Source organism: Lepisma saccharinum, chromosome 2 (genome assembly GCF_977018435.1).
Source record: "Lepisma saccharinum chromosome 2, izLepSacc3.1, whole genome shotgun sequence".
Taxonomy (NCBI): Eukaryota; Metazoa; Arthropoda; class Insecta; order Zygentoma; family Lepismatidae; genus Lepisma; species Lepisma saccharinum.
Window position 1 is genome coordinate 153,710,797 of NC_139230.1, and position 26,480 is coordinate 153,737,276.

At 37.8% G+C, this 26,480-nt stretch overlaps 1 protein-coding gene across 1 annotated transcript; it reads right to left on the reverse strand.

The window, feature by feature from the left end:
- Positions 1 to 22,274: 22,274 nt before the first annotated feature.
- Positions 22,275 to 26,218, reverse strand: LOC145983713 (general transcription factor II-I repeat domain-containing protein 2-like). The gene is made up of 2 exons (XM_083116765.1): positions 25,171 to 26,218; positions 22,275 to 22,282 (listed from the first exon to the last, which is right to left on the reverse strand). Exons 1-2 carry the CDS (start codon positions 26,216 to 26,218, stop codon positions 22,275 to 22,277), a joined length of 1,056 nt encoding a protein of 351 aa, XP_082972891.1.
- Positions 26,219 to 26,480: the final 262 nt, after the last annotated feature.

The following is a 26,480-nucleotide window of genomic DNA, read 5'->3' on the forward strand; positions in this document are numbered from 1 at the left end:
ACTCACAACTCAAATATGATATTGGGATTATGATAGTTGTCAACCACTTTCAGCAGAACCTTTCGCTGCTCAGTATAGTTAATACGAGGGCACGGTATTGGGTCGCGGCCCGGCAGCTGAGAAACAATGCACTAGCATACTTTACCATGCTGACTAATATATTTTGGACTAAAGTGCCTCCATATGCTGGCTTTTTCAAATAAAAGCAGTCAGGTAAATGGCCAAAACACGGCCTCTTTACACGATGTTGAAGGCAAATTACAGCCGATAGTTGCATCAAAAAACTTGATAAAGTGAAAAGATCGTTGTGTTTAAATGTAAAAATTTTTAAATTTAAAATTTTATAAACATTATTAAAACATTGTGCATATCGATACTTTATTATATCAGCAAATTAGAGGTTCAAATATTATCCCGGCTGGGCTATCTACCAGAGTCTAAATATAACTCATTGCAATGAAGCATTCACTGTGCATGCGCAAACAACAAACTGAAGCAACACAATGCACGGTATTGAGAAAATGGCACAGACCGAGAGACACGGAAGCATCTTGCATGCATCTTGCCGTGTCTCTTTGGTTCGAATGGTTACATTGATTACTTAGTGTTTTTTTCAAGTAACACTGTTTCGTGTTGCATGTCTCTTCGGTGTGAATTCTCCCTTAAGCTATTCAATATTTTTTATAGGCAAAAATAGCAAAAGTTCTGTGTAGAATAAAATATGAAATACTAATCACACTGTAAATAGTGTCATTTGTCAATATAATTGTACATGTGCTACAGTATCTAATAGGCTATGTGATAGATCAATGCCAGTGTTTCTTGATCTAAAAAACTTTACAGATGTCATCAAGTTCAGCTGTGGAGAGCAAGCAGGAGATATGTAAATCTGAATTGGGGGTACCTCTGATGGCCTCTACACCAATGATTGAAACCCCTATCATGGAGGTAAGATTATTTTTATAGAAAAAATATTAATTCTTTTCAGTTCTTACTTTTCAGTGTTACTTTCAGAAATATACATAAAATTTGCATTCTAATTGTGCTGTTAAAACAGTATTTCAGATTGTTTGTGACAGTTTCACACTATAAACATTGTTGGATTAAGTTATTTTCCATTATTTCTCATCTGATATATACTGATGTTATTGGAGGGTGGGGCAAGCGAGACAAGTTGGGCAAGTGCATCCATCTGGAGAAAATGACAGGAAATAACCGTGAGTTAAGCTAGTTGGTGTCATGTAAGCTGGAGAGGCTGTGTGTGAAGCAGTTGTATGCTCTCTTGAAAATTGACAATTTTATATGTATGTATTTACTTTTGGTGTTATCTTTATAAGGGAGGATTATGGTATAAATACATTACATATCACCAATACATTTTAACACTTGTATATTTATTGCATAATATATGAACCTCATGCTGACATGTGGTGAATGTAACATTACTAAACTCGCATACAGGGGTCAACTAAGTAAAACATGTGGGGTGGGGCAATAACATCCACCTAGAATTGGAGACAGTCGGACTTGCTCCAGGTTGATTCACCAGTAGGTTATTTTACATTGCTTTACTATCGTTAGGTTATTCTGGAAGACACAGACAAAAATAACATTTTAGTAAAATAAATTTTAATGAGTTTTACCCAAATGTTCTGCTGTTATAAAGTTCATCACTTGAACTTTACGTACGTGATAAAAATGGATCATAACCACCAATAGAGTTCCATTTCACCTACTTCTTAGCACTATAAGTTATTCATTTTAAAAAAGTTTTTCATCCCTCCATAATGTATAGCTTTGTAAGCACTTGAATTTCTTTTGTTACAGATGGCAGGAGTGTCAAGTAGCAGCACAGATTGCAAAAGTACAAAGTGGTATACTTGCAAACAGACTGCATCTGTCAAGAAAACTGTAAGTAATGTCATTGATTTATTGTGAAAGTCTGTTCCATAAGTAATAAACAGTTATATCTTATACAGTGCTCTTCATAGTCAAGTCGCCTGTGGAGCAGCAGCTAGCATGCCGAGCAGTGACAGCCCATCTTCAGGCAAACTGGATGCAAACTGGACACCAGCTATCTGGATACTGAAGCACTGACGTGTCCAGTGCCAAGGCCAGCATATAGCTGTGGGTCTAAATGGAACAGAGGGAACAGGCTGTTCCCTTCTACTTATCGCTCTTTTTAGCTATTTAAATTATCTATAATAACATAATAAGAACACTTCTTTCTTCCAAAATCAACACGTCAAAGAAAAACTTTCACCCTGACTGGAAGTTTGTTTACTTCACCTACTCTCGTCGTCCCACCCTCTGCTCTGACGCCAAGTATTTCCGACCATGCACGAAGGTAAACGACCCTCATGGAGCCACTTCCCACCGCGGAAGCTGAATTCTCAAGCTGTACCCTACGAGAGACATAGCGAATTCATTTTCCTTCGAGTTTTTGCTATGTGCTAAAGCTTAATTGCGTCATAGTGATAGTTTGGAGTGTAGGAAGTCTATAGTTTCATAATCTCATTGCAAAATTGCGTCTGCCAGTCATAACGAACTGGAAAAATCTTCTAGAGTCTAGGCGTCTGCTAAATGCCTTGGCTAAACGCTGCGAAATAGCTTCCGAGGGAACAGCTTGCATCCACCTGTTCCACCAGCAAGACAAGCGCAGCGCAGGACAAGAAAGCGAATGTTGCGAATGTTGTATGATCGACCAGCTGAAGACGAAAGCTTTTAGTACATTGAACTTTACAGAAAAGACAGCAGACATACACCTTTCCTAACCTAATTAGAAACTAAAACGAAATCGTACACAAGCCATTTTCAAACAAGTTACTACAACCCTGTAAAATGATTAACTGGATACTCTTCCAGTGGCAAATTTTGGTTTAACCTTATTTGTTCCCGAGAGGGAGTTTGGAACAGTTCGGATTTTGTCACAATTTCTACAAATCTAGCGCACATCATGAAAAAACTCGGCCATCTGAATGCCATTATTGCATTAATTACGTTTGAATTACAATGCTCAACTGTAGAAAAAAAATGTCAACTTAATCTACAAATGGAGAGATGAAACCGGTTTCGACAAAACATTTTTTTTCTGATCAATCATAAATTGCTTTTATTAATTTTTCCTTTGTTGCACATCAACAATTTTGTTTTTAATGTTTTCTTTACATTATATCAATTTTGCTTTAACATTGGTATTTTCAAACTTTTAAGGTGCTTCATGTATGTCACTTCTGAAAATTTTTAACATATGTTTCGTATGTTTATTTGGTTCATTTCAACAAGGGTTGAATTTTACTTGGTTTACTGTATTATATTACGACAGGTATGGGAGGGGAGGGGGCAAGTGCAGGTCACCAAGACTACTAGAAGGAAAGGCTGGGGTCAGACACACCTCTTTTCGTGACTGCCGCGGGTGTGACGTCATGGGCGGACAAAACCCAGCTGAGTCTTTACCCCCATACGGAAAGAAACGTGGAAGGCTGATCTGTTTTGTTCTTTTCGCTCCTTTTTTCTTGTATTTCTGGATTGTTGGGTTCAGGGTGCGAAATCCTGGAGGGGATGAGGGGGATTCCCCCACCAACAATCTTGGCCTCCAAAATCCCTCACCAAATATTTCCCGGGGGAAAGAGTTTTAGTTATAACAATGAAAAGATAAGCAATTACTTTTAATTTCAAATATACTTTACTAAGAATAATATCGAAAACACACACAAATTAGTGTGGTTGTGAGTGTTGAATGCTTTCTGCCTCAAGAGATCATTAACAAATTTACATCAATACGCACAGTAAAAGTAAAACAAGAATGCAAAACAATAATAACTATGAAATCTAACTAAACAAAGACTTACACATAATAAAACCACTTCAACTATGTCATAATTTATTAACATCTTTAACCGGTTAGTAATGGAATTAGCTGCTTTAAACTATCTGATATGTATGAAAGTAACAAATTAATTTCTAATTAATAATCATAATAATTCTTTTAATTGAGTAATTTATTTTTACTTTTAATAACATTTCAAATATGTACATCGTATAATTCAGACATATGTTTGTGGGGAGGGTTTTGTAGGTTAAGAACTTTCTCCCCCTCACCAGTTTTCAATGATTTCGCACCCTGGTGGGTTGTGAGGTGTTGCAGTTCACAATACCTTCAGTGAGGCTTTGCGACGTGTCATGATCTCCGATGAAAAAATAAAAACAGCGGGTGACAATATAAAAGTGAACACATCGCATCTAATGAGACTTGTTAATGGATTGCGATACCAGTAGTCTCATTACACAACATCAGGCTACCATACACTTCAATTGGGTTTCAATTATTAGAATAAAAAATAATAATATTGTAATTTTTTAATAAAGGCTCTCACGTGTATAGTAAGATAAAAACTGCAAGCATACCCCTCCCAATTTAATATCCAGTCCCCCACCAAAATTCGTATGTCAATTTTAGGTTCACTGTTGGTATTGAAGAGTTGAATCTCGACCTCCTCCAAATAATTTAATTCTCAATCGCCTTACCAAAATTCCCACAATAGTCTAAGCACAACAGTAATTAATACTCAAGACTTGGCTATCTCCCATCCTAGTGCTCAATTTCCTTACTACAGAGTTGGAAACTTCCCCAACCAAGGGTAATTCCACATCAGAATTCACGATAAAAATTTAAGGTTTAATATGTAATAGCAGGCTGGATATTGTGCACCTCAAATAGTAGATACCGTGTTGCCAAGAGACGACACTGGTATGTCTCGTCACGTGAAAATTCCATCTCTTCTCGTGTCTAGTCTCGTTAACAACACTAATAATACATAGTAACTGTTATAATTCCCTTGGAAATACACAACTTGCTATTTATATACGAGTGATGCTTAAATGACAATGTAGTTCAACTTCCGTTCTCCATTGTTCTATTATTTATTCAGTCAAATTTTCATCACAATCCCCCCCAAAGTTAAGCGGACTCAACCAGCTTTCACATACCCGCCTGTGGGCACACCTGTTCGACATCCCACTGATTATATATATACGTATATAAAGTGAGCCTCGACTTTCTTCAGTTCTATGTCTCAAGTTTTCGTTCAGTCAAAAGTTGTTTAAAGTGTTTGTGACATATTACACACGGAACTTCCTCACATTCCTCCCTGTGTAGTTCAAAGATTCATAAGACTCAGAATTGTAATCTGAATAAGGAAAATTAATGAAGAAGTAAATATCAATAGTTGACGCAAAGTTACCAAATTTGAAGAAGTTAAGTGAAAACAGCTCCTCTCTCACTCCTAAAAGAAAGCATAGATGAGGATGTTTTCTTTTACATTTTCAACTTATCCATAATTTTGGCTTTCTGCCTTTCTTTATTTAACAAAATTATTTTACGCATTCAACATATATTTTTCTTTCTGCCCTAACAAAACGCACTAATGTTTCACAGAGGAATGTGACGGCATATAAACTAACTATAAAATGTGTGCGTAAATGGCTGTGTAATCCATCTGTAAGGACATACGTTATGTCGGATCCTAAGTAAGTCTGTGTATTCACTCCCAATTAGCTTCTGGGCATAATTGCGGCTCTTTTTGTTCATAATTACTGCTTTGATTCGGCTGCGAAACCGGAGCGTAGAGCGATCTGTCCGCCCGTGACGTCACGCCTGACGTCAAGGACCACGTGATCAGGTACGTATGGCCCCAGCCTTCTCCTCTACTACTTGGCAGGTCACCTGTTCCCCTGCCTGATTTAGCACCGCATGCCACTAGCGCCCACCCAGCATCGAATGACATGGTGTACCTGAGGGAAACCCTGGGGGGTAAAGGCGGATCAAGAAAGTGTGGGGCTTTACCCCCACAACCCCTATATGCCTTCATGGCGTGGTGCTAAGCACAGAGGAGCACTTTACCTTTTTTTTAATGTGAAATAAATATATTGCCTAACAAGTATTTTTAACATGATATTTGCCACTGAATAAATATCTTATCTATCTTTATTCTGTATGCAAATAGTCTGGCCTTTGATGCACAGGGCCTTGGGTGAGTGCCTGAGTGTCAAAAACATGCCAGTATAGAATGAAAATAGCTACGGACAATTAATAACGTTTAATAAATTTTGCCTTTTTTAATTGTAGATACATTTGAAGATGCAGCCCTGGAATTTCGACTTTAATGTCAACAGTAAAACCTTTGCCAACTGCTAAGTTTAAGGAAACCTCCCTACAAAGTTTATTTTTAATATTTTTCTTAGCAAATCAACATGATTCTTAAACATATGATCACCGTAAAAGGCAAAGATACTGCAAATATTTATAAGCAATACTTACATATTTTTTGTCAGGGTATCAGTAAAATGAAGATGTCTGCTTTTGATAATGAATTTTAAAAAAATGAATTAAAAAAGCCAATAACAGGTAGGCTAACTCTTAACATCAATCACAACATAAATAGAACTCACCTACAAAATGATATTCTAAAAGAAAGAGTAAGTTGTGTATCCAGTGATGCTTCTGGAATGATAGGCCTGGTGAACTAAGTGCAGAGTAGCCTTAACAATGAACAAATTATCAACTTATAAATGGATGGCTTCTGTATTTAAAGGTGAAAGAAAGAAGGAATATCAAAATAGATTGTTTCTAAATTTGGAAATTGTGTAACTGTGCTTCAAACGCAGTACATTTAAAAATAAATACTAAATAATTTTAATAAATATATTTTATAACATACTCTTTTTTTGTATGCAAATGCCCTAGTGCAGGGCCTCCTGATGCATGCGGCCTCGGGTGATTGCCCAAATTGCCCAGTCTTACGGCTGGCTCTGGATATAAGGGTGCGACTTTGAGCATTTATTCAAATAATCTAATTGCATTATGTAACTTGTTTGGTTTTATCTATGCTTATAAAATGTATCATAGTGAAATATATCTGTTAGCACTTTTTACTGTGCTCTACTGAAAAATTGTTTAAAAAAATGGGGCTTAATTATGTACTAGGAATAAGAACTAACGAAATATGAAATTAGTTTTAAGTATAGCTCCTTAAGAAAACTTTATTCTACTACCAATCACTTGAAATTGTTGCAGCTGCCTGATGGATATAACAGCAAGGAGGCAGTAGCAGGATCCAGTGACAATGAACAGAAGTTAGTTGACAAGGATTCTGATGTTACTCAGACACCACCAGAATTAGTCAGTGAAGTGGTAAGTAATGAAATTCGGGAACAACTACCCACACCAGCATGCCATGACACTGGGAATGTTTTGATGTGGATAATGATATGTGGAGAGTTACTTTTGAGAGGATCCACAAAGGTTTGCATAGGAATTACAGCTCAACCAAGATGAGAAGAACCATGGCAAACTTACAAGCTACAGTGGATAGACATTTGTTTTCTCCTCTCGCTTCCCATTCGCTTGTGCCTGAGTGCCTCTGTGTTGCCATATGTATCAGTGGTGACTCGTGGCTTTTTTTAGGTGTAGGAAGTTATAGTAAACAGACCGAGGGAAGATTTTGAAAATGCGTTCAATTAAACAGGCACACGTATCACTCAAACTATCAATTCCATTGATTGATTGGTAGGTTGAGTTGGTGTTTTAAGTCCACTTTATGCACAGTAAGGCTAATCGGGACTGGACCTCTAGTTTAAAGTGTGATTGGAACTAACATGTGCTTGCATCTTTTATCGGACCCGGGACTCCTTGATTACAAGGCGACGACGCTACCACTGTGCCATCAGGGAGGCCATATTATACCATTTCATTTAGCTGCAACACTGTACCCACTTTTGAGTTGACCAAGCTGATTGGATCGACCACAGATAAACAAACATATTAAGCATAATACGTTTATATGTGGTTCGATATTTGTGGAGTCTTGCCAGCCTGTCGTCTTGTGTTTTGCCAATCCCATGATAAGAATATAGCTTCTTCCACTCTTAAATTATGCTAAATGAGTAGTATAATTTATGCTATTACTGGGACACAAAACGTATGACCCCCCCTCAGACTGGTTTTGGCTACACTTAAAACTAGGTCAAGATGCTTATATAAGCTTATTGCCTACAGTGTGCTACCTGTCTAATCCAAGACTTTAGTAAAAAGCCATTGGGGATTGCCTGTAAAAAGTATGACCCCCCCCCCACAGATAGGTTTGGCTACACTTACAAAAGCTGCATCTGTCAGGTTGTTGTCCATAGGATCGTAAAAAATATGCCCCTCTTGGCATTGGTTTGGCTACACTTAAAACTAAGCCAAGATGCTCATATGAGCTCTTTGCTTTTAGTGTAATACTCTGTCAAGTGTGCTTAAATACTTGACAGTCAGTTCAGAGTATTAATATGTTAACCCGAATATTTTAATTTGGCACCAGGCTCAGCTTGTTTATCTAGTACTAAGACAGAGGCTTTCTAGAATTGCTCTGTGACTCTTTCGTTTCTTATATCATAAACATATGATTTCTGACCTATAAGAATAACACTGCATATGGTGTTGGCAGGTGGTGTATCATGGAATTCACAGATTACTTTAATGTTTGTCCTGTCCTACAACCTGCTTGCGTTTTGAGGTATTGATGACAAAGATCGGTCTCTGTGCTTTGAATTTATCGGGTGAGTAATACATGTCAGTATTGCCAGTAGTGGCTCTTTTGTATGCTGTGTAGGCCTCGTATAATTTAAGAAAATCATCCTTGGACATGTCTAAATTATAGTTTTCTCTAGGAAACACCTCGTTTCTGCCGTTTTTAAGATATATGTTCTTGATATTGCAGTTATCGAACTTACTTGAATTTTGTTGCTGGTTGTTGTCTTGACCAGCCTGAAACAGCACCACCACAAAACCTGGCATGTCATATTGTATACTAGAAAATGAATTCCTAGCATTGAATTCGTAATAGCTACCAATGGCAGGTTTCTGGATGCATTGATATGTATAAAATTGTAAAGGCACCTGTGGATTTTTTAGTATATCTGCTTTGTATTTGAGAGCATAACTGGCTTTGTATTCAACAACCGGGATTCTTAGCTCCATAGTCTGAATAACACATCTGCCTTCATCAGGTAGGGTATTAGGCAGAGCCGCCCCAGTAGAGTTTAATGTACTGTACCACATCAAAGCATTATTATCATTGGCGGCTCTTCGAAATGTGATTCTTAAACCACCCTTCCACATAATGTCTTTGTAATCTGAGAAGAATTCAGGTAACAGGCGCATCGGAAACAGTACAGTGTGGCTCTTGGTTATTGCTTTATCGCCAGGCTCAAATCCACCGATTTTGTAGTACGAGGCCTCGGTCTTGGATAAATTCAGTGTGGCCAAAGCTGTAGATGTAACACCAGGATAGTTTACTCTGTTTATGACAACACCATGCTTTCGGATCTCAATTTGAGAAAACAGATGCGGTACAAAAATTGTCTACTAGTCTTATATTTGAGTTAGCAGAATAATCTGTGCCGTCGAACTTGACAACATCAAACATGATATATAGGTCTGCTCTGTGGGGGTGTATAAAGCCATCCCCTATGTCAATCTCTGTGTTGGGCTGATTCAAATTGGCAAAGGTCCTACGGTTCGGAGGGAACGACTGTAGCTCCTAGCTTTTGATATACTCCATTTTTTAGTGTGTATTTTATTTATATATTAATCTCTATGATGGCGGTTGTTGTGACTCTGGCAAAATAAACTAATTCTTCTTTTTCGTTAGTGACCACCAACTCAATGTAGTCGATTCTATTATGGCACACCGGAAAATATAATGTTGGTGATGGAGTGTAGATGATTGGCTCCATAAATTCAGAGTTAGGTTTGAATGTTGCGATGATGCCAGTTTGTTTGTGAGTGCCTATGCCATCTGATTTGGTGATCATACCCTCGGCCACATTACAATGAATATTCAGAGTCTCTATGGCCAAGAATTTAGGTATATTAACAGCAGTGTGTTTGATGGCTGGTTCAAGTTTTGTGTTGTTCTCAAAGCCTAATAGCTCTGCTATAGTACCCAGATCCACTGTCTCTGTAGCAGACACAATCTCTACTCTGTGAGTGACAGAATTTTGAGTTAAGACAACACCACTATATAACTGAGCATTTAAAGTAGATATATTATACTGCCGTGGAGTGATGACAATATTTTGATCCCCAACTGTGATTGTGTTGTTATGGTGTGTAATATTAGGGATCAAGTACATGCTGTAGAATGCTCTAAGAGCTTTTGATTTGGGATACATAATATCATCATGTAGTTTGAGTTTTAAGATTGAATTCTGGCTGATCACATGGAATATGCCCATGATGTTTTAGATACCACAGGGCCTTTTGAAAATCTTCAATTGTTGGTTTATTTATTTGGGACAGATATCTAAGAACAGATAAACACAGATGTCCACAATTAATATCTTCAAAATTTTGAATACGGTCGTCATTGTAATACAGATTATGAGATTTTAGATATTTTACTACATTATTAGGTGGAATGCCTCCAAACGAATCGAATACAAATGCTTTGTTTGAATATTTAAGATAGCAGATCCAGTGTGTGCCCTGATTTTTGTAGCTATCCAAATTGACTATGCCACACTCTTTTTTGAGCGGTTGTTCTGGTAAAGAAGCAGACATGTATACACCTCTAAAATTTTTGATGCCTAGTGGTTCGATTAAAGCTTCATTATCTTGGTTGGTAAGCGGCGCTTGTTTTTTTTAAACTTATTTATGACTTTTTTAAAGACCTTTGCCTTGTTTTTCTATGGCCAGATTATGGCATCTTTGTTCAGCTAATTCGGCCTTATTCTTCTTGGCATCTATTACTGTTTTTGCTATCTCAGCCGATCCCCCTGCTAAGCTACCAACTGCACCGAGTGCTGCTAAGATAGCCGGGGTACTAAATATAAAGCCACCTACATGTGATTTTTTTCTGGATTGCTGCAATTTTTTTAATTGGGGGGTACTAAGTAACAACTTCATACCATGGCCTTTGGCTACACAATAGCTTTTCTTTTTGCGCTGCTTTTTTGGTTAGAAGACTATCGATAGTACCAAGAGATTTAAGACCTGCATAAGGTATCTGATACATAACACCCTTGGCCTTCATCATAGGTTTATTATATACATATTCTGGGATTACATAGCTTAATTAAGTGGTTTAAATTTAAGTCGTAACACTTATTGATGGGCCAGTTTATTTAGTCTGTTACAACCCCCACCCTAGTTTTTGTTTGGTGTTCATAGCTATGGTGGTCCCTAACACTGCTATTTTTTCACCCAAAGAAGCATCTCTGCTTACTAATCTACCGAATGCAGCCTCTTCTAATTTTTTGTCTGCCACATGTCGCTTGTCAAGATCGGTATGTGTGTTGTATGCTATTTCATGGTCTCTACAAGCAGCGTCTAGGGGATTAACACCAGGGTCCCCTCTGTTTAGTCTATGGTCTAGTTTGGTACCGGGTCCACAATACTGATAGCCTGGTATGTGTAGCTCAAATGGCAGCTTGTTTATGATGTCATTAACCAGCCCCCGACCCTCAGAGATATTCCAAAATTTAGGTGGTAGAGTATTAATAATTTTTATAAGATATCCAATCCCCTTAGTGTCATTGACTATAAAATTAGACAATTTGGTGGCTTTTTTGTTGTAAAAGTTGTGGTTACCGGCATTTTCTTAGCCAGCTATGACAAGCAACCTATCTATTAGTTTTCTTACATCGTCAATCCAGACGAATTCTTTAGGCAGGGTGCTGTACTGTTTGATCCCACTACCTGTCTTGATCTGTGACCATATGGGCTTGATTAAGTTGTTGTATTTTGCTCCACTGCTAGACTTGACTCTTTTTTGTGTAGGATCGTTGTTCTGGTACAAGGCATCCGATTTTATTAGTATTTCTTTGTAGTACTCATAGTCTTGATCTGTATAGTCATCAGGCCGTTTATGAGTCATCAGTTCCCACAATCCAGGTGTTCCAGGATACTTAACAAAAGCGCCTCTTTCTCCAAGATGAGATTCTGAATATACAATCAGATCATCGCCCATAAACGTAACTCTAAAATTTCCAATTTTATGTATGATGCTACCGTTACGCTCTGTGTCAGCATATAAACCGAAGACCTCATCTTTGTTGTCTTTATGTGTGCTTAAATATTTTTGAGCAAGAAGGCCCAATTCAATAGGATCCTGACTAGCTACGATTCTTTGAGGACAAACAGGACTAGGTGTATGAATACTAGAAAGGGGGTGATTGGATAATCTAATAGGTTCCGAGCAGCTACCGGCACAAGCTCTGTGATCAAATTTTGGTTCTGCTCTGTAACAGTTTTGATATTTTTACCCAGTTCACTAATAGCATCAATAATAGGCTGTTCTGTGCGCTTGTGTTGTTCATAAAAACCTCGGTTCTCTGATTTCCATCCCTTGAATCGTTTTACAAGATAGTCTCTTAATTTAAGATCGTCAACGATTGGTCGTTTCATGGCTGTTTATACACGTCTCTACGTCTAGAAAATCATTGATTTTACTCCTATATTTACCACTAGTGGGCTTCCTTGTCATATCGATTGTGACAAACCCGTAGCTGTCCTGGTTCCAGCACCTACCACAAACCTTAGAAAAATCGTTGTAGCTTAAGTCTGCACCTACATACTGGTCATTTATGTGTTTGAGGTTAGTATGATCTTGACGAAACGCACATATGAAATTGCTGTTGTCTCGTAGCAGCTGTTTCGGTATTTTGGAAAAGGTCTGCGCCAGGTAGAAGCAATCTATCTCTTTTTGCCGCCCCTGTGTAAAAATATTTCGAACCTTGTTTTGATTATCTAGTATAATCTCATCAAACACAACAACAGAGTTATCGAGAAAGTCATCGAGTGGCTTAACATCTGATTCAAAAGTGGCTATATCCAGTCCATTGTATAGCTTCATCAGCTGCTGATATTTTAATTGTTCTAATCTCTTAGAAAAGACGTACAAGTGCCTGTTTTTCCAGTTTAACCAGTTAAGTGCCAGTAAAAAATTATCAACCAGTAGCGTAGTCTTACCACAACCCAATGGCCCAACAATAAGACAACGAATATTATCAGGTAGCAGATTGCCATTTTTCTTAGTCTACTGTTCGGGCTCTGGTAGTCGCTTTATAACATCCCAGGTGTTCATAGTATCACTTTGTCTGCTTTGATCCAGCTGATTTCTGGATGACCTAGCCATTTAACCAGTAGCTTGTTGCCTTTTTTTGCGGATGACTTTTTCTATGAGATATGTGTCAGGCTGTTTAGTTTTGCTAAGTTCTTCTTAATAGAATCGTCCTTTGAGGATTTTGTTGTGATGGTCTTTTATTATATAAGTGTTATGGGTCCCAGGTTTAACTTGAACCACTGTAAATAATTCAGTGCTCCAGTTTCTAGTAAAACCTGTTTGAATATGTGTTTTTATTTACTAATCCTCACTTGATCACCTACCTTGTATTTAGGTCTTCTGGTTGTTGGCTGATATCTCAGATAGTAAACAGTGTTGATCAATTGCTGCTCATCAGATTTGGTTACGTCAGATGGCTTCTTATTAATTGTGGTGTGGACCGAGTTGTTATACTGATCTAGAAATTCTGGTATCATAGCAACACATTTATAATTACCTTGTAGTAAATTGCTTATACATATGACTTTTTAGGGTCCTGTTGAATCTTTCTACAATAGAGGCTTTGAGATTGCTGTAACTTTAGTAATGTCGTATTGACTGGCTCTTAACAAATTGTTGAAACATCAAATTATAGAATTCTTTACCGTTATCTGTTTGTAGATAGCATGGTAATCTGTCACTCTGATTGATGATTGTCCTAAAAGCTTCTGTAACACATGCTCCAGTCTTGGATTTGAGCGGCACAGCCCAGGCATATTTCGAAAATGTATCTATGACAGTAAGTAGATATTTGTAGCCCTTGTTGATCTTGTGTATGTTTTTCAGCTGTCCACTTGCAATCTCAACCAAGTCAGCCTGCCACAAATCGTCTATGCCTTTTGTAACCACTGGTAGTCACTTATAGTTATGTCTGGCTGGTTTGTGTAGCTCGTCAACTATGGTTTGTCTAGCTCGTCAACTATGGTTTGTCTAGACATAGTATGTAAACAAGAATATTGCAACTATGGGGTGTTCAGCAGCTGATACTACAGGATTTTCTAAATACAGCTTATCCCCTATTTGTATGTCAAATTCCAAAGAACCATCATCTTCAGCATAGGCTGTTTCTAGTGTATTGGGGTCTGTAAAATCTTATAACTCCACACTGGTGATTTTTGGTATGTTGTCAGCATTGGCTATTGATAAGGTAGGGTAGTGGTGGGCCTGTTGTAACCAGTATTTGATCTTGACCGGTCTGAGTGTGCCCCTTACGAAGAACTGGTAATAAAATTGTGCAGGGGACAACATATACAGTTTGCCACCTGGTGTAAACGGTGATTCGTATTCTTTGTTGGGGACACTGTACAATTCAAGGATTACTGTGTGCTTAGCATTCTCGATTAGGCCAGTTATTTCTTTTTGTGCTGTAAGCAATCTACTTATTACAGATTCAAGATGCTCGTTGATAATCCTAACAATCTCGTCATGGCCTGGTTTGATTCTTATGTCCACAGCAAGTTTCTTGTATTGTTGCACAATCTCTTGAAGCTGCGTGGCAAAAACAGACAGAGCATTTGCTTGGTTGGATTCCATGGTCCCTAGCTGTTGCTTAATGTTGGCTACAATTTGCTGTAGATTTTCAACAACAGCCAATTTTGAACTTTGGGCTGTAAGATCATGGACTTGGGTTCTGATATCCTCAAACAGGGCATGCAGTTCGTTAATATGCTGATTGGTTGGAAGAGTAGCCACTGTCTGAGTAAGCTGTTTGATCTCTGTCTGAATATTCTTGATGTCTTCAGATTTTAATATGCGATGTACAGCTCTTTTAATATTTTTAAGTTCCTGTGATGTAGGCAGATTGGCCACCATATTCTGCAGAGACTCAAGAGCCAATTTTACAGCATTCAATTCAGTAGCATCAGCCTCACTACACATAGCATCTTGGAGCAGGCCTATGTCTGCCTGAGTAGGTGTTGATTGTTGTAAAATTTCAAGCTTTGTTTGAATATCATCGATCAAGTGATGAAAATGTGATATCTCAGATTCGGTATTAAGATTTTCAAGTTTGGTGATCTGTTGCTGAACACTGGCAAGGGTGTCTACGATACCAGGAAAACGGGACTCCAAAGTTTCTTGTACATTTGTCAGATCATTGTGTACTGCTGCTATGGTACCCTCAAGATGGCTTATGGTACTCTGAATTTTGCCAAAATCCTCATATGTCTCTAGTTGTAGCTTGATGTTGGCAACACTACGAGTAATAGCACTTAGAGCATCTGAAGATGGTAGGTTGTTCATAAAATTTTCTAGTGTCTCAATGTTTTCTTTGACCTTGGCTATGGCTTTGTTTAAGGAGTCCAGATTAGGTATCTGTAGTTATTGAATCTGTTCTTTTAAAGTAGAAATCACTAGGTCAAAATCATCTTGGGACTTTATGCTTTTGACAATTGTTTGGAGCTGTGTCTGGACACTACCAATCTGCTTTTCTAGTTGCTGTTTTAGTTGATCAGAGTTGGTGGACTAAGTCTTAAATTTGGCCTGAAGAGCTCCTCTAAACTCTGAAAATTATCTAGTGTAGCCAAGTCAGTGTATTTCTGAAGAAGCAATTTAAGTTCTGAGTCGATTTTAAGAAGAGGGTCCATGCATTGTGATTGTAAATTGGTAATCTCAAGTTGAAGACTGGCATTAAGTGTGGTTTGTAGAGCTTGTAAATCGCTTCTTAATTTTTTGACTCTGACGTCAAGCATCAGAATCTCGTCGCTGTGATCTTCACGCCTTGTATGGCCAAATATATCGTTAGGCATTGTGTTTTTTAATGGTTATTTATTATAGAGTATCTGATTCTTAATTCTATAAAAAGAGGTATAAGCTTGTCATAGTGTCCCAGGACCTCAATATATAAACAGTCACCGGCAGAGACAGTATATACAGTGTCAGAAACCATGTTTGAGTGCTTAATTCTGTAAATATGTCTGCCTACTGAAACCTTGACTTTGCCCTCGGGGGTTGTAATAAATTGTAATTGACCACCTACAGGTAACTGGTATTGGTTTAAGTTATTGTTAAATATGTACAATGTTTTACCTGTATTAACATCAACATCTGTAAGTATGCTATTCAGATGAATAATTAACAAACCACTTAGTTTAGATAGCATAGATTGTATATCAGGAGAGGGTGCTGGTATTGGCAGGTCGATAATAGAGCATAGATTGTATATCAGGAGAGGGTGCTGGTGTTGGCAGGTCGATAATAGCCTGTTTTTTGAACCCAAATAAGTTCATTGGCATGTTTGTTTAATGCAAACCATGCTCTGTGATTGGGCATTGACTGCCACTTATCAAGTCACAATGACCCCATGGTAGAGTATGTATGCCACATGATAAAACACATCTCTTATCGTCATATGGGTCTAGAGCAACCTTTCTTACAATATTTGTGGTCAACAAGTGATCCATACTCTGGATTCTGCATTCTGATGTTCTGATTGTGCTACATGATTTGAGACAATCTTCGTAATCTTCAAATCTGAGCTCTTTGTCTACAGTTACTCTACCAACGCCCTTGGCTTTTTTTTAGTAACAGCACCACTGGATGTTTCAAAGCTGTACATCTTGGCCCTTAACCCAGAAAATGCTACAATAACGTCGCCAAGTGTCTCGTCTTTTAATTTGCCAGGCACCTTTTTGTTGTGTGGTTGAATATTCAGATGGTCAGGCAATTCGCTAGTATTGAAATATTCAAGCAATGCAGTCTGTGACATATCTTTATAAACATCATCTGTCTCAATATCAAGGATAAAGCTATCCGTGTCCATATACATCAGTTTTACACGATCACCATAAAAAGACTTCAGCACATCGTAATATAGCTCCAGCATGTGTAATTTGGCCAATTCTAATATTACAGCCCCTACATAAATAGGCTTATCAAACTTGATCTTTGTTTTATTCATGTTAAAATGCGTCAGATTATCGGCATAAATTCTTCTGTAATTGAAGTTGGGCTTTGCTACCAATTTTTTGCTCTGGCTGGAGCCAGTAACCAATTTGACATCAGTATGTTTTCTGACATTTTCTATGGTCTTACCATACACCGAATTGACCATCAATTTGAACAAGGTCTTATCAAATTGGGTTACCACACGTGTTCGAAGCTTGGTGTTTGTATCAATGTATTGCTTCAACCACCTTGAGTGCTTTAACCTTAAGACTTTGCCAACCTTGGCTACTTTAACACCATGACCCATCAGGAACTGGAGGTTCTTGTAGTATATGCCATAACCCTGTTTTGGCTCCAGAGTCATCATCAGCTTCTTCTATTTAGAGCCAGGCGGACACTGGAACTCAGCAATTGGTGGCAGATCAGAAAACTGGCTTTGCAAATTATCAGGAATTGCTAGATCAACCTCTAAGAACAGGCCATAGTCACTGTCATCAAAGTCTTGAAGATCCTCAATGTTAAAATCTACGACCCACTCAAGCCCTGCATATGGCAGTTTATCCATCATGGCATAACCATACAGGCTGTTGGCATCCACATAAAATATATAGTTTGATGCTCGCACAGAATCATAATCGGGAACATACTTGTTGTTGGCTCTGGCATATCTTTGAGAACATTGTACTATGCCCCCTCGTATACATTGTTCGATGAACAGATACATGTCCTGGTCCTGGATCAGATCCAATTTTATTTTAGTGTTCAGAAACATCGCAGACCATGCTAGGCCTGGAGCACTGTAAAAATAGACCGGGTCAAGGTAATAATTTTGTATTGAGGATGCTCTAAATGCCTCAAGTACATCGGCCAAGAGCGTCACATCGAGTGTCAAATAGTATTTATGATAATTACGAAGATTCTGACAATTTAAGTTGGTCCACATCAACTGGGCATGGCAATAATCATCATCACTAATTCCTGATACTCTGAGCTTGCTGTAGACCACTTCTTGCGGTGGCAGAGCACACTCGTCAAATTTAGAAGAATCAGTAACATAATCATATGGATATACACCCTTACGCCTAAGCAATTTCAGGTCCAAATTTGGAAACATGTCATACGTAATCTTGAATTGGGCATCAGATAATTGACTGGCAGAGTGGCAAGGCTACCCGACAGAAATCTATAAGAATCTAGAAATCTTAGGTATATGGGCATGCCATTAACACTGATTATTTTGCTAATAGCTATATATTTTTCGTCATTTTCTGCTAAAATATTTAAATCCTGCTTGTCAAACCCTTCGTATCTGATCAGATGATGAAAATCATAATTCGATGCACCGTGGCAAAATATCGGGACAAATTTTGGTCTCTGGATCTTAATATTACAGCTTAATTTTAATTAATCGACCGTCCGTATGGTGATGATGACACACCTTGATATTTGTATCCGAAAATTCAGAATTGCATACCGGGCATTTCTCTGTACTGTTGAAATCTTCGATTTTATCCTCTGTTAAAGGTAGCATAGGTTCTGATTTTAATAATATATCATCGGCTATGTGACGGCACTCATTTTCTATTTTACGTGCAAATTTTTTAACAGCATCTGGTCCCATGTATGAGTGTGGTTTGCTAACAACACCATCCTGTACAACTATATAACAAAAACTAGAAGGTTCATGTTGCTGATACGGTGTACTTGAAGACTCTTCGGGATCTGGGCTGCAGAAAGCAAACGGTTTGAGATTTGATTCAAAATCACAAACTATATACGCTGGGTGCTCCAACAAGGCTTCGAATTTTTTGAATTCGGCATTTTTGTTTGGTTTAGGCATAACCATATGAACAGGTTTATGGTTGCCACAGTATTTTTTATGTTCAACCAACTTATTTTGAGCAATTTCGATATTCTTTTACGAACGCCATTTACCATTTTTTGACCATCAAAGACAGTCAAACATCTTCGACACAACTTGTATATTCTATTGGATTTGCCTAGTTGTTTTCTGACTAAAGCCTGAAGATTGCATATCAGAGTGTAGTGATATGTACCATCCCCCTCAATTAAGAGCAGATCAATCGAGACAGCAGAGTCATCATCAAGGTTGCTGATTCTAAGAGGCTCTATTAAGCAATCGAAACGACTAGCAGAACAAATAAACACATTAATAGATAATGGCATACCATTGCTATCTCTGGCCTCTTTTTGAAATTTATCGATATTCTTGACAAGCATTGGATATTCTAAACCATCCATAGCATCATCAAAATCATGTTCATGCTGTTTATAATGATTTATTCGCTCTGGATGATCTAAAACTGGAAACAAACCAGCCAAAATAGACCACAAAAAGCATTTCTGGTCGGTATTTTCTACGTTAACCACGGCTTTTTTGTTTTTGGAATTGTCAGATAAAGGCAAATATGTAGAACCTTGTAGAGGTCTGAATTCAGAATATTAACATAGAGCCTGTGTGGGGATCCACAAAGACTTCAACCCGATTCTTTAGCTGCAAACTCAGAATGGTTGATAAGCAATTGGTCTATCAACCTGCTTAGTATCTCATCTAAGTTTGTATTTGAGTATGTGGCTACAGTTTCTGTTATGTGGGGGGGTGTAAATTTTGTGCCGTTTGGTTTCTTATATTCAGTATACAATTTAAGATATAGCTTATAAGAGCCGTTTTGTGCATTTAGAATAGCTAGCGTATCAGAATTTTTAGTGTTCAAAAAATTCTTAATATCACATCTTTGCTCTGATACGAAACGGTAATCCCTTAATTGACCGTCAAAACTACTGTGAATGGGTGCATTGCGTGGTCGCTTTGCTGGTCTAGTATTATCGGATATAACAAGCTTTCTTTTTAGACCAGATGTAGATGGTTGTGGGGGGGCAATGTTGATGCCTGTGCAGAACAAGAGCCTATATGTCTATTAAAGTAAGCCTTGCAAAATTTTCTATGGCATTTTGGACATATTTTAGTGGGCATTTTGCGTTTCTCAGGATCATAATTACGTTGGTGCTTAGCCCAATTAGGGGTAGATATATTCTTTTCGCATTGATTACAATATTTTTGATTTGTTTTTTTTGGTTTTGGTATTTATATATAATTTTTTGGGGCTCAAATCAAAACTATATGCTTAAAAAAACTATGACAGGTCGTATAGCTAATAGCCTACTAGCTCAAAGGTAGAATAAGTATTGATCTACAGAAGCACTGACCTACCACAAATGCGTGTCTGAACAGGCATGTCGTGGTGTACATAAAAAAGGCAACGACCTAATACCGTGTGTCATGTATTGATCTTGTATAACAAACTGGGGCAGATATAAATTAGTGTATCTGCCTGACTCTAAATATGAGTGGATTATGACAAACAAGCTGGATGTGTCAAATATCGGACTATTTTATACAAAATATAAGCCTTTCGTTCAGTATACCAGAAATACATTTAATATAAATAATAAGAATTTTTGTATATCAAACCAAACAGATCTGTAGTCCAGTCTATAGGAGTCTGATCTAAATCAACTCAGAGGGGGTTCTAAAATATAAGCATGTAGGCCGAGATAGTTAGCAACACGTCCATACTCTTCAACCACTCTCACAATACTAACTAATCTGTAGTGCGAAAACTCTATAAATAGCCTAAGCGCGGACCGCATTGAAAACATCTGAAACAGTAAGCCAATCAGAAGACACCACATCATCGCATTACGTCATAACCAACCAATGAGAAGACACCCCATCATCGCATTACATCATAAGCAACCAATCAGAAGACAGCGCATTAGATGTAGGTCATCAGCAACCAATCAGAAGACAGCACATTAGATGTAGGTCATCATAATACTGCCTAATAATAGAAGTAGACCAGAAGTAGATCAGAAGTAAACTTGTGTGTGTGTGTGTGTGTGTGTGTGTGTGTGTGTGTGTGTGTGTGTGTGTGTGTGTAGCTAATAAGATTACATTTTACAGAGTATTACACTAAAGGCAATAAGCTCATATGAGCATCTTGGCTTAGTTTTAAGTGTAGCCAAACCAATGCCAAGAGGGGCATATTTTTTACGATCCTATGGACAACAATCTGACAGATGCAGCTTTTGTAAGTGTAGCCAAACCTATCTCAGGGGGGGTCATACGTTTTACAGGCAATCCCCAAGGGCTTTTTACTAACGTCTTGAATTAGACAGGTAGCACACTGTAGGCAATAAGCTTATATAAGCATCTTGAACTAGTTTTAAGTGTAGCCAAAACCAGTCTGAGGGGGGTCATACTTTTTTGTGTCCCAGTAATAGCATAAATTACTACTTAAATGCAAGTAGTTTTAAGTTTAATTTATGCAGCTATTTTGGTGTTGCGAATTTGATTTATCCATTTTTTACTATAGTTAAGCAACATTTGAGAATTTTGCCCATCAAATCAATGACAATGGTTCAACCAACCAATTAAATTGATTCAGTCGAGTGCTTGAAAAAGTTGGAGAAAATTCTATGATTGGGAACGGTGGCTTGTGTTACAAGTTTCTACGAATTTCCATTCATAAAATGTTCATTTGCTAAATCAGGGTGGATAAAGAAAAGATGAAAAGAAGAGGATGTACCAAAATGTGATTGTAAATGCTTGTCCTTTGTTCGGTATACTTTCTTTTGTTTGAAACAAGTCCGTTGAAAAAGTACAAATAAGATAACTTTAAAAAAATATATTCCCTCAGAGTATCTTCCATTGAATTCGATTTTTCTGTCTCCCAGGAACTTGTGTTTAGATATGATGCTAGATTTTACCGTTATGCCAAACACAGGGTGCTAGCTGCCAACATAGTTCAAATTATGTTTGGTTTAGAATCATAATGCTAGGGTTGGCATCACTGAATGAGGAAACTCTCAATACTGCTTCACTTGCCATTTAACCTAGCAACTCCATCCCCCTCAGTATCACACCCGTTGCCCATCCCGCTGTAGGTGAAAGATCAAGCTTCCTCAGCAGCAGGGATGACTGTCATCTTTGCCTGGCAGCTGGACCAAGCAAATGATAGCAAACAGTAGCAAACCTAGTCAAATGTATGTACTCTTCACAACATCTTATTTGTGCCCCTAAAACTATTCCAATTCTGGAATTCGTAAATTTGACAGGATAGCTCTTCAGAGCCAAATAAAAGTAGCCAACTTTGCAACAGTTCTTCTTCCTAAATGGAAAAGCTCTTGTGAATTTCTTCTATTCTTTCACATTCCATGAAGTTAGAAACCTGAAACCAGTAATATAATACACAATTAGACAAAAAATCATAAGTAGAAATATGAATGTTGAACTTTTTTTTATGATTCTTCGCCTTGAATTTGAAAATAGGGAAATTTATGTGCATTTTGAAACACTGAACAGGATTTCCTCCACCTGGAGAGAATTGACGTCCATTTGAATGCAAAGAGGCAAATTTCTCATGATTTCAGATGAAATTTGTAGTATGCACATACCGAAGGATTCTGCAAACTGTATCTCTTCCTTGATTCGTGGTGAAAAATGGTTTGAAATTCCAGCACAAGGTTGCTTCAACTGAGATCAACGTGTTTTACAGAGTTTTTTGTTAGTAATCTCCTGGAGTAGTTGGTTAGATGACCACACTTTTTTTTCTTTTTTCGCCACAGTCACAATGGCCATTTACTTACATTAATTGGGGATTTATTATTATTTTTTGATGCATAGGAAGATGGAGGTGAGGGGAAAAAGAACAGTTATTACTAAAGGAATGGATATAACATAACAAATTTTAGCGATTTGAACTCATTAAAGTCTCCCGTTCATTATAGTAATACACTACATCAATGTAGTGCATTATTTCTTAATATAATCATGTGTGTTTGTGTGTTTAGTATTTCAAAATAATTAAGATTTAGTTTAATTTACTTAGTTTTTGTGACACTTCTGGTTAATGGCAAAGATGAGAATGAGTGCTGATATGATAAATTTGATGAAGGGACGCTTTCAAAGAACACCCATGCCTGACCAGGATTCGAACCTGGGATTAAATACCATCACCTACAGCATCCTGAATGCATATATATGATATGTAAATCAATTATATTGTGTGTGTTAACACAACTCGAGAATAATATAGCTAAAAGATAAAAGTTTTAACCTTAAATCCTGGTAACCAACTGAATGAGCATTAATCTTATTAGGGAAAAATGTGCAGAAGAGACATGCTCGAAGTTAGCATCGGATATTTTTACAGTTCAAATATCAACTGTCTCTGTTCAGCTTAAAAAAAAAGGTAAAGTGTTCCCCTGTGCATAGCACCACGCCATGAAGGCGTATAGGGGGTGTGGGGGTAACGCCCCACACTTTCTTGATCCGGTCGTGAGTGGGGGTGATGTGATCAGCATCACGCCCCTGACCACCTTTACCCCCCAGGGTTTCCCCCAGGTACCCATGTTATTCGACGCTGGGTGGGCGCCGGGGCCACTTCCACCGTTAGAAAAGTTCCCGGATTTGAACCGGCCGAGGACGAACCCGGGACCTTTAGCATGGTAGTCAGACGCGTTACCGACTGAGCCACCACGGCCAACCTGTTCAGCTTAATAATAATAATAATGATATATATATATATATAACTCTCAAGCCTTCTTAAACCCAAAGGTTCGTGGCTACAGCAACACAGGCCTTCTATCTTTCCCTATCTTGAGCAAGATCTATATACTCTTTTCCATCCCTACCGATTTCCCTTAGGTCCATCTCAACATTGTCCCTCCATTTTCGTCTTGGCCTTCCTACAGGTCTCTTATCATCAGGTTTCCCAACAAGAATCCTGTAAACTCCTCTTTCCTCTCCCATTCGTGCCACATGGCCTGCTCGCCTAAGTCTTCTTGATTTAATTATTCTAATAATATCTGGACATGAATACAAATTATGTAGTTCTAAATTATGTAACCTTCTCCACTCACCTGTCTCCTCATCCCTTTTAGGTCCAAAGATTTTCCTAAGGATCTTATTTTCAAATACTCTCAATTTATGTTCCTCTTTCAATGTAAGGGACCAAGTTTCATATCCATATAATACTACAGTCAAAATTACTATTTTGTATATTTTAACTTTTAGTTTCTTAGATATTAAACAAGAAGACAAAAGTTTATGAAGGGAGAAGTAACATGCATTTCCTGAATTAAACCTACTTTTTATTTCCTCTTTAATATAATTATCATTTGTTAGTATTACTCCTAAGTATTTGAATTTGGAAACTGGTTCAAACGAGTTATCAATAATTAGGTTTTGATTATTACCTAACACTTGGTTTCGGCCTGTAAGCATATATTTAGTTTTCTCTTTGTTAACTTCCAAACCTATCTCTTTAGCAGTTTTGAAAAATATTTTAGCATTATTCTTAATTGTATTCACATCATCCCCCAGTAAGTCTACATCAGGCATGTCAAACTCATAATCTGAACTTGGCCAAATAGTAGTGTTCGATAGGGTGGGCCTCAAGGAAAAAAATAATTATTTCTTTAATACTTTATTTTAAAGAATGACTAACATAACACTTAATAAAGTATATTGAACATTCATTGAAACTTGATCATTGCTTCTTGCCTGACAGCTGGCATCTTTTTTCTGCCTCCAACTTATCAATATCAGGAGACATCTTATTTAAAGCAGCTACTTTCAGAACACAGCTAAGATGAACGTCTGATAATCTGGATCTCGTTGGTGACTTGTTTCCTTTCACGAGTGAGAAAAGTTTTTCACACTGGTAAGTGCTACCGAACATGGAAATTATTTCACATGCAAATTTGCGGGTTTCTGGAAAACATGCAGGCAAGTACTTGTAAAAGTCAGGGATACCCACTTCGCTGTACTTTTGTTTCAAATTTGAGTCGCACTGAATTTCAATTACTTCCATCTGCAAATGTGCTGCCACTTTTTCTACGTCAGTCATAAACAGGGCTGAAAACAAGGAGATCTAGTCTTCAAAACAACGAACATCGTGGAACCTATTCCCAAATTCAGTATTCAAAAGCTGAATTTTTTCGGCATAATATTTGTACAAAACAGGGTCCTTTGAACTTGATCTGTATTTAGAACAAGTTGGAAAGTGTGTCAAGTCTTAGTTTCTTAACTGTTTTTCCCAAAGCAATAACTTACACTCGAATGTTTTGACTTGATCGTTCATGTTGGTGATTAATTGATCTTTTCCTTGCAGTTTCAAATTTAAATCTGACAAGTGTTTCGTTATATCAACAAGATAGGAAAGATCTTGTAACCACGTTGGTTGCGAAAAAAGGCTGGTATCTTGTTCTTTCATTTCCAAAAATTGACATATTTCATCTTTCAAGTTCCAGAATCTTTCAAGAACCTTAGAACGCGATAGCCAGCGCACTTCTGTGTCGTAGGGCACTCCAGAATATTCGCTTTCTAAATCTGCTAGGAAAGCAGAAAATTGTCGCTGGTTTAAGACACGGGATCTTATGAAGTTGATAGCTTTTTTCACAGGCTTCATCACACTTTCCATGTTGATTACTTTTGAACACAAGACCTCCTGGTGAATGATGCAATGCACATGATGGAACATGTGTTTATCGCAGGATTCACGAAATTCGTTTTGCAGTTTTGTCACAAAACCATTGTTTTTTCCCGTCATTGAAGGGGCACCATCCGTGGCTACACAGGATAACTTTGACAGAGGTAAATCATACTTCCGCAAAAGTTCACGAACAGCAATAAATATATCCTCACCGGTAGTAGTGTCATGCATCGGTACAATGTCCAATAGCTCCTCGAAAATGTTGAACTCCTCATCACAAGCACGAAGAAACACAGCTAAGTGAGCTAAGCCACCGATGTCTGTACTCTCATCACAAGCGATGGAATAAGCAATGAAATTTGACACTCTTGTTTTAATTTGATCACTCAAATCACAGGCCAGTTCGGTTACTCTTTCAGCAACCGTGTTGCGGGATAGTGAAATGCCTTGAAAAGCTTTTACACTTGCAGGATTAACTATTTCAGCAGCTTTTACCAAGCACCGTTTAATAAAGTCGCCTTCGACAAAAGGTTTTGGGTGTTTAGCTATCAACTCCGACAATGCGTAGCTTGCGCGTACCGCAGCTTCGCTTTCTCCAGTTACTTTAGTAAACATACCTTGTTGTTGTTTTAATCCTGCCTTCAACTCTCTCAGCTTGTCTTGCCTCATTAATCCGTCGTATTGGTTCTATGTAGCTCTGTGTTGCTCATAACGACGTTTGACATTATATAACTTCGGTACACTAATGGTTGATCTGCACACCAAGCAAACAATTTTATCTTTCACTTCACAACAAAAGTACTCCAACTCCCATTTCTCTTGAAAACTACGATGTTCATCAGAAATTTTTCCTTTACTACCACTTGGTTTCAACAAAGACATTTTTGGTAGCACAAACAAAGCAACCCGAATAGACTGCTAGACCCAAACT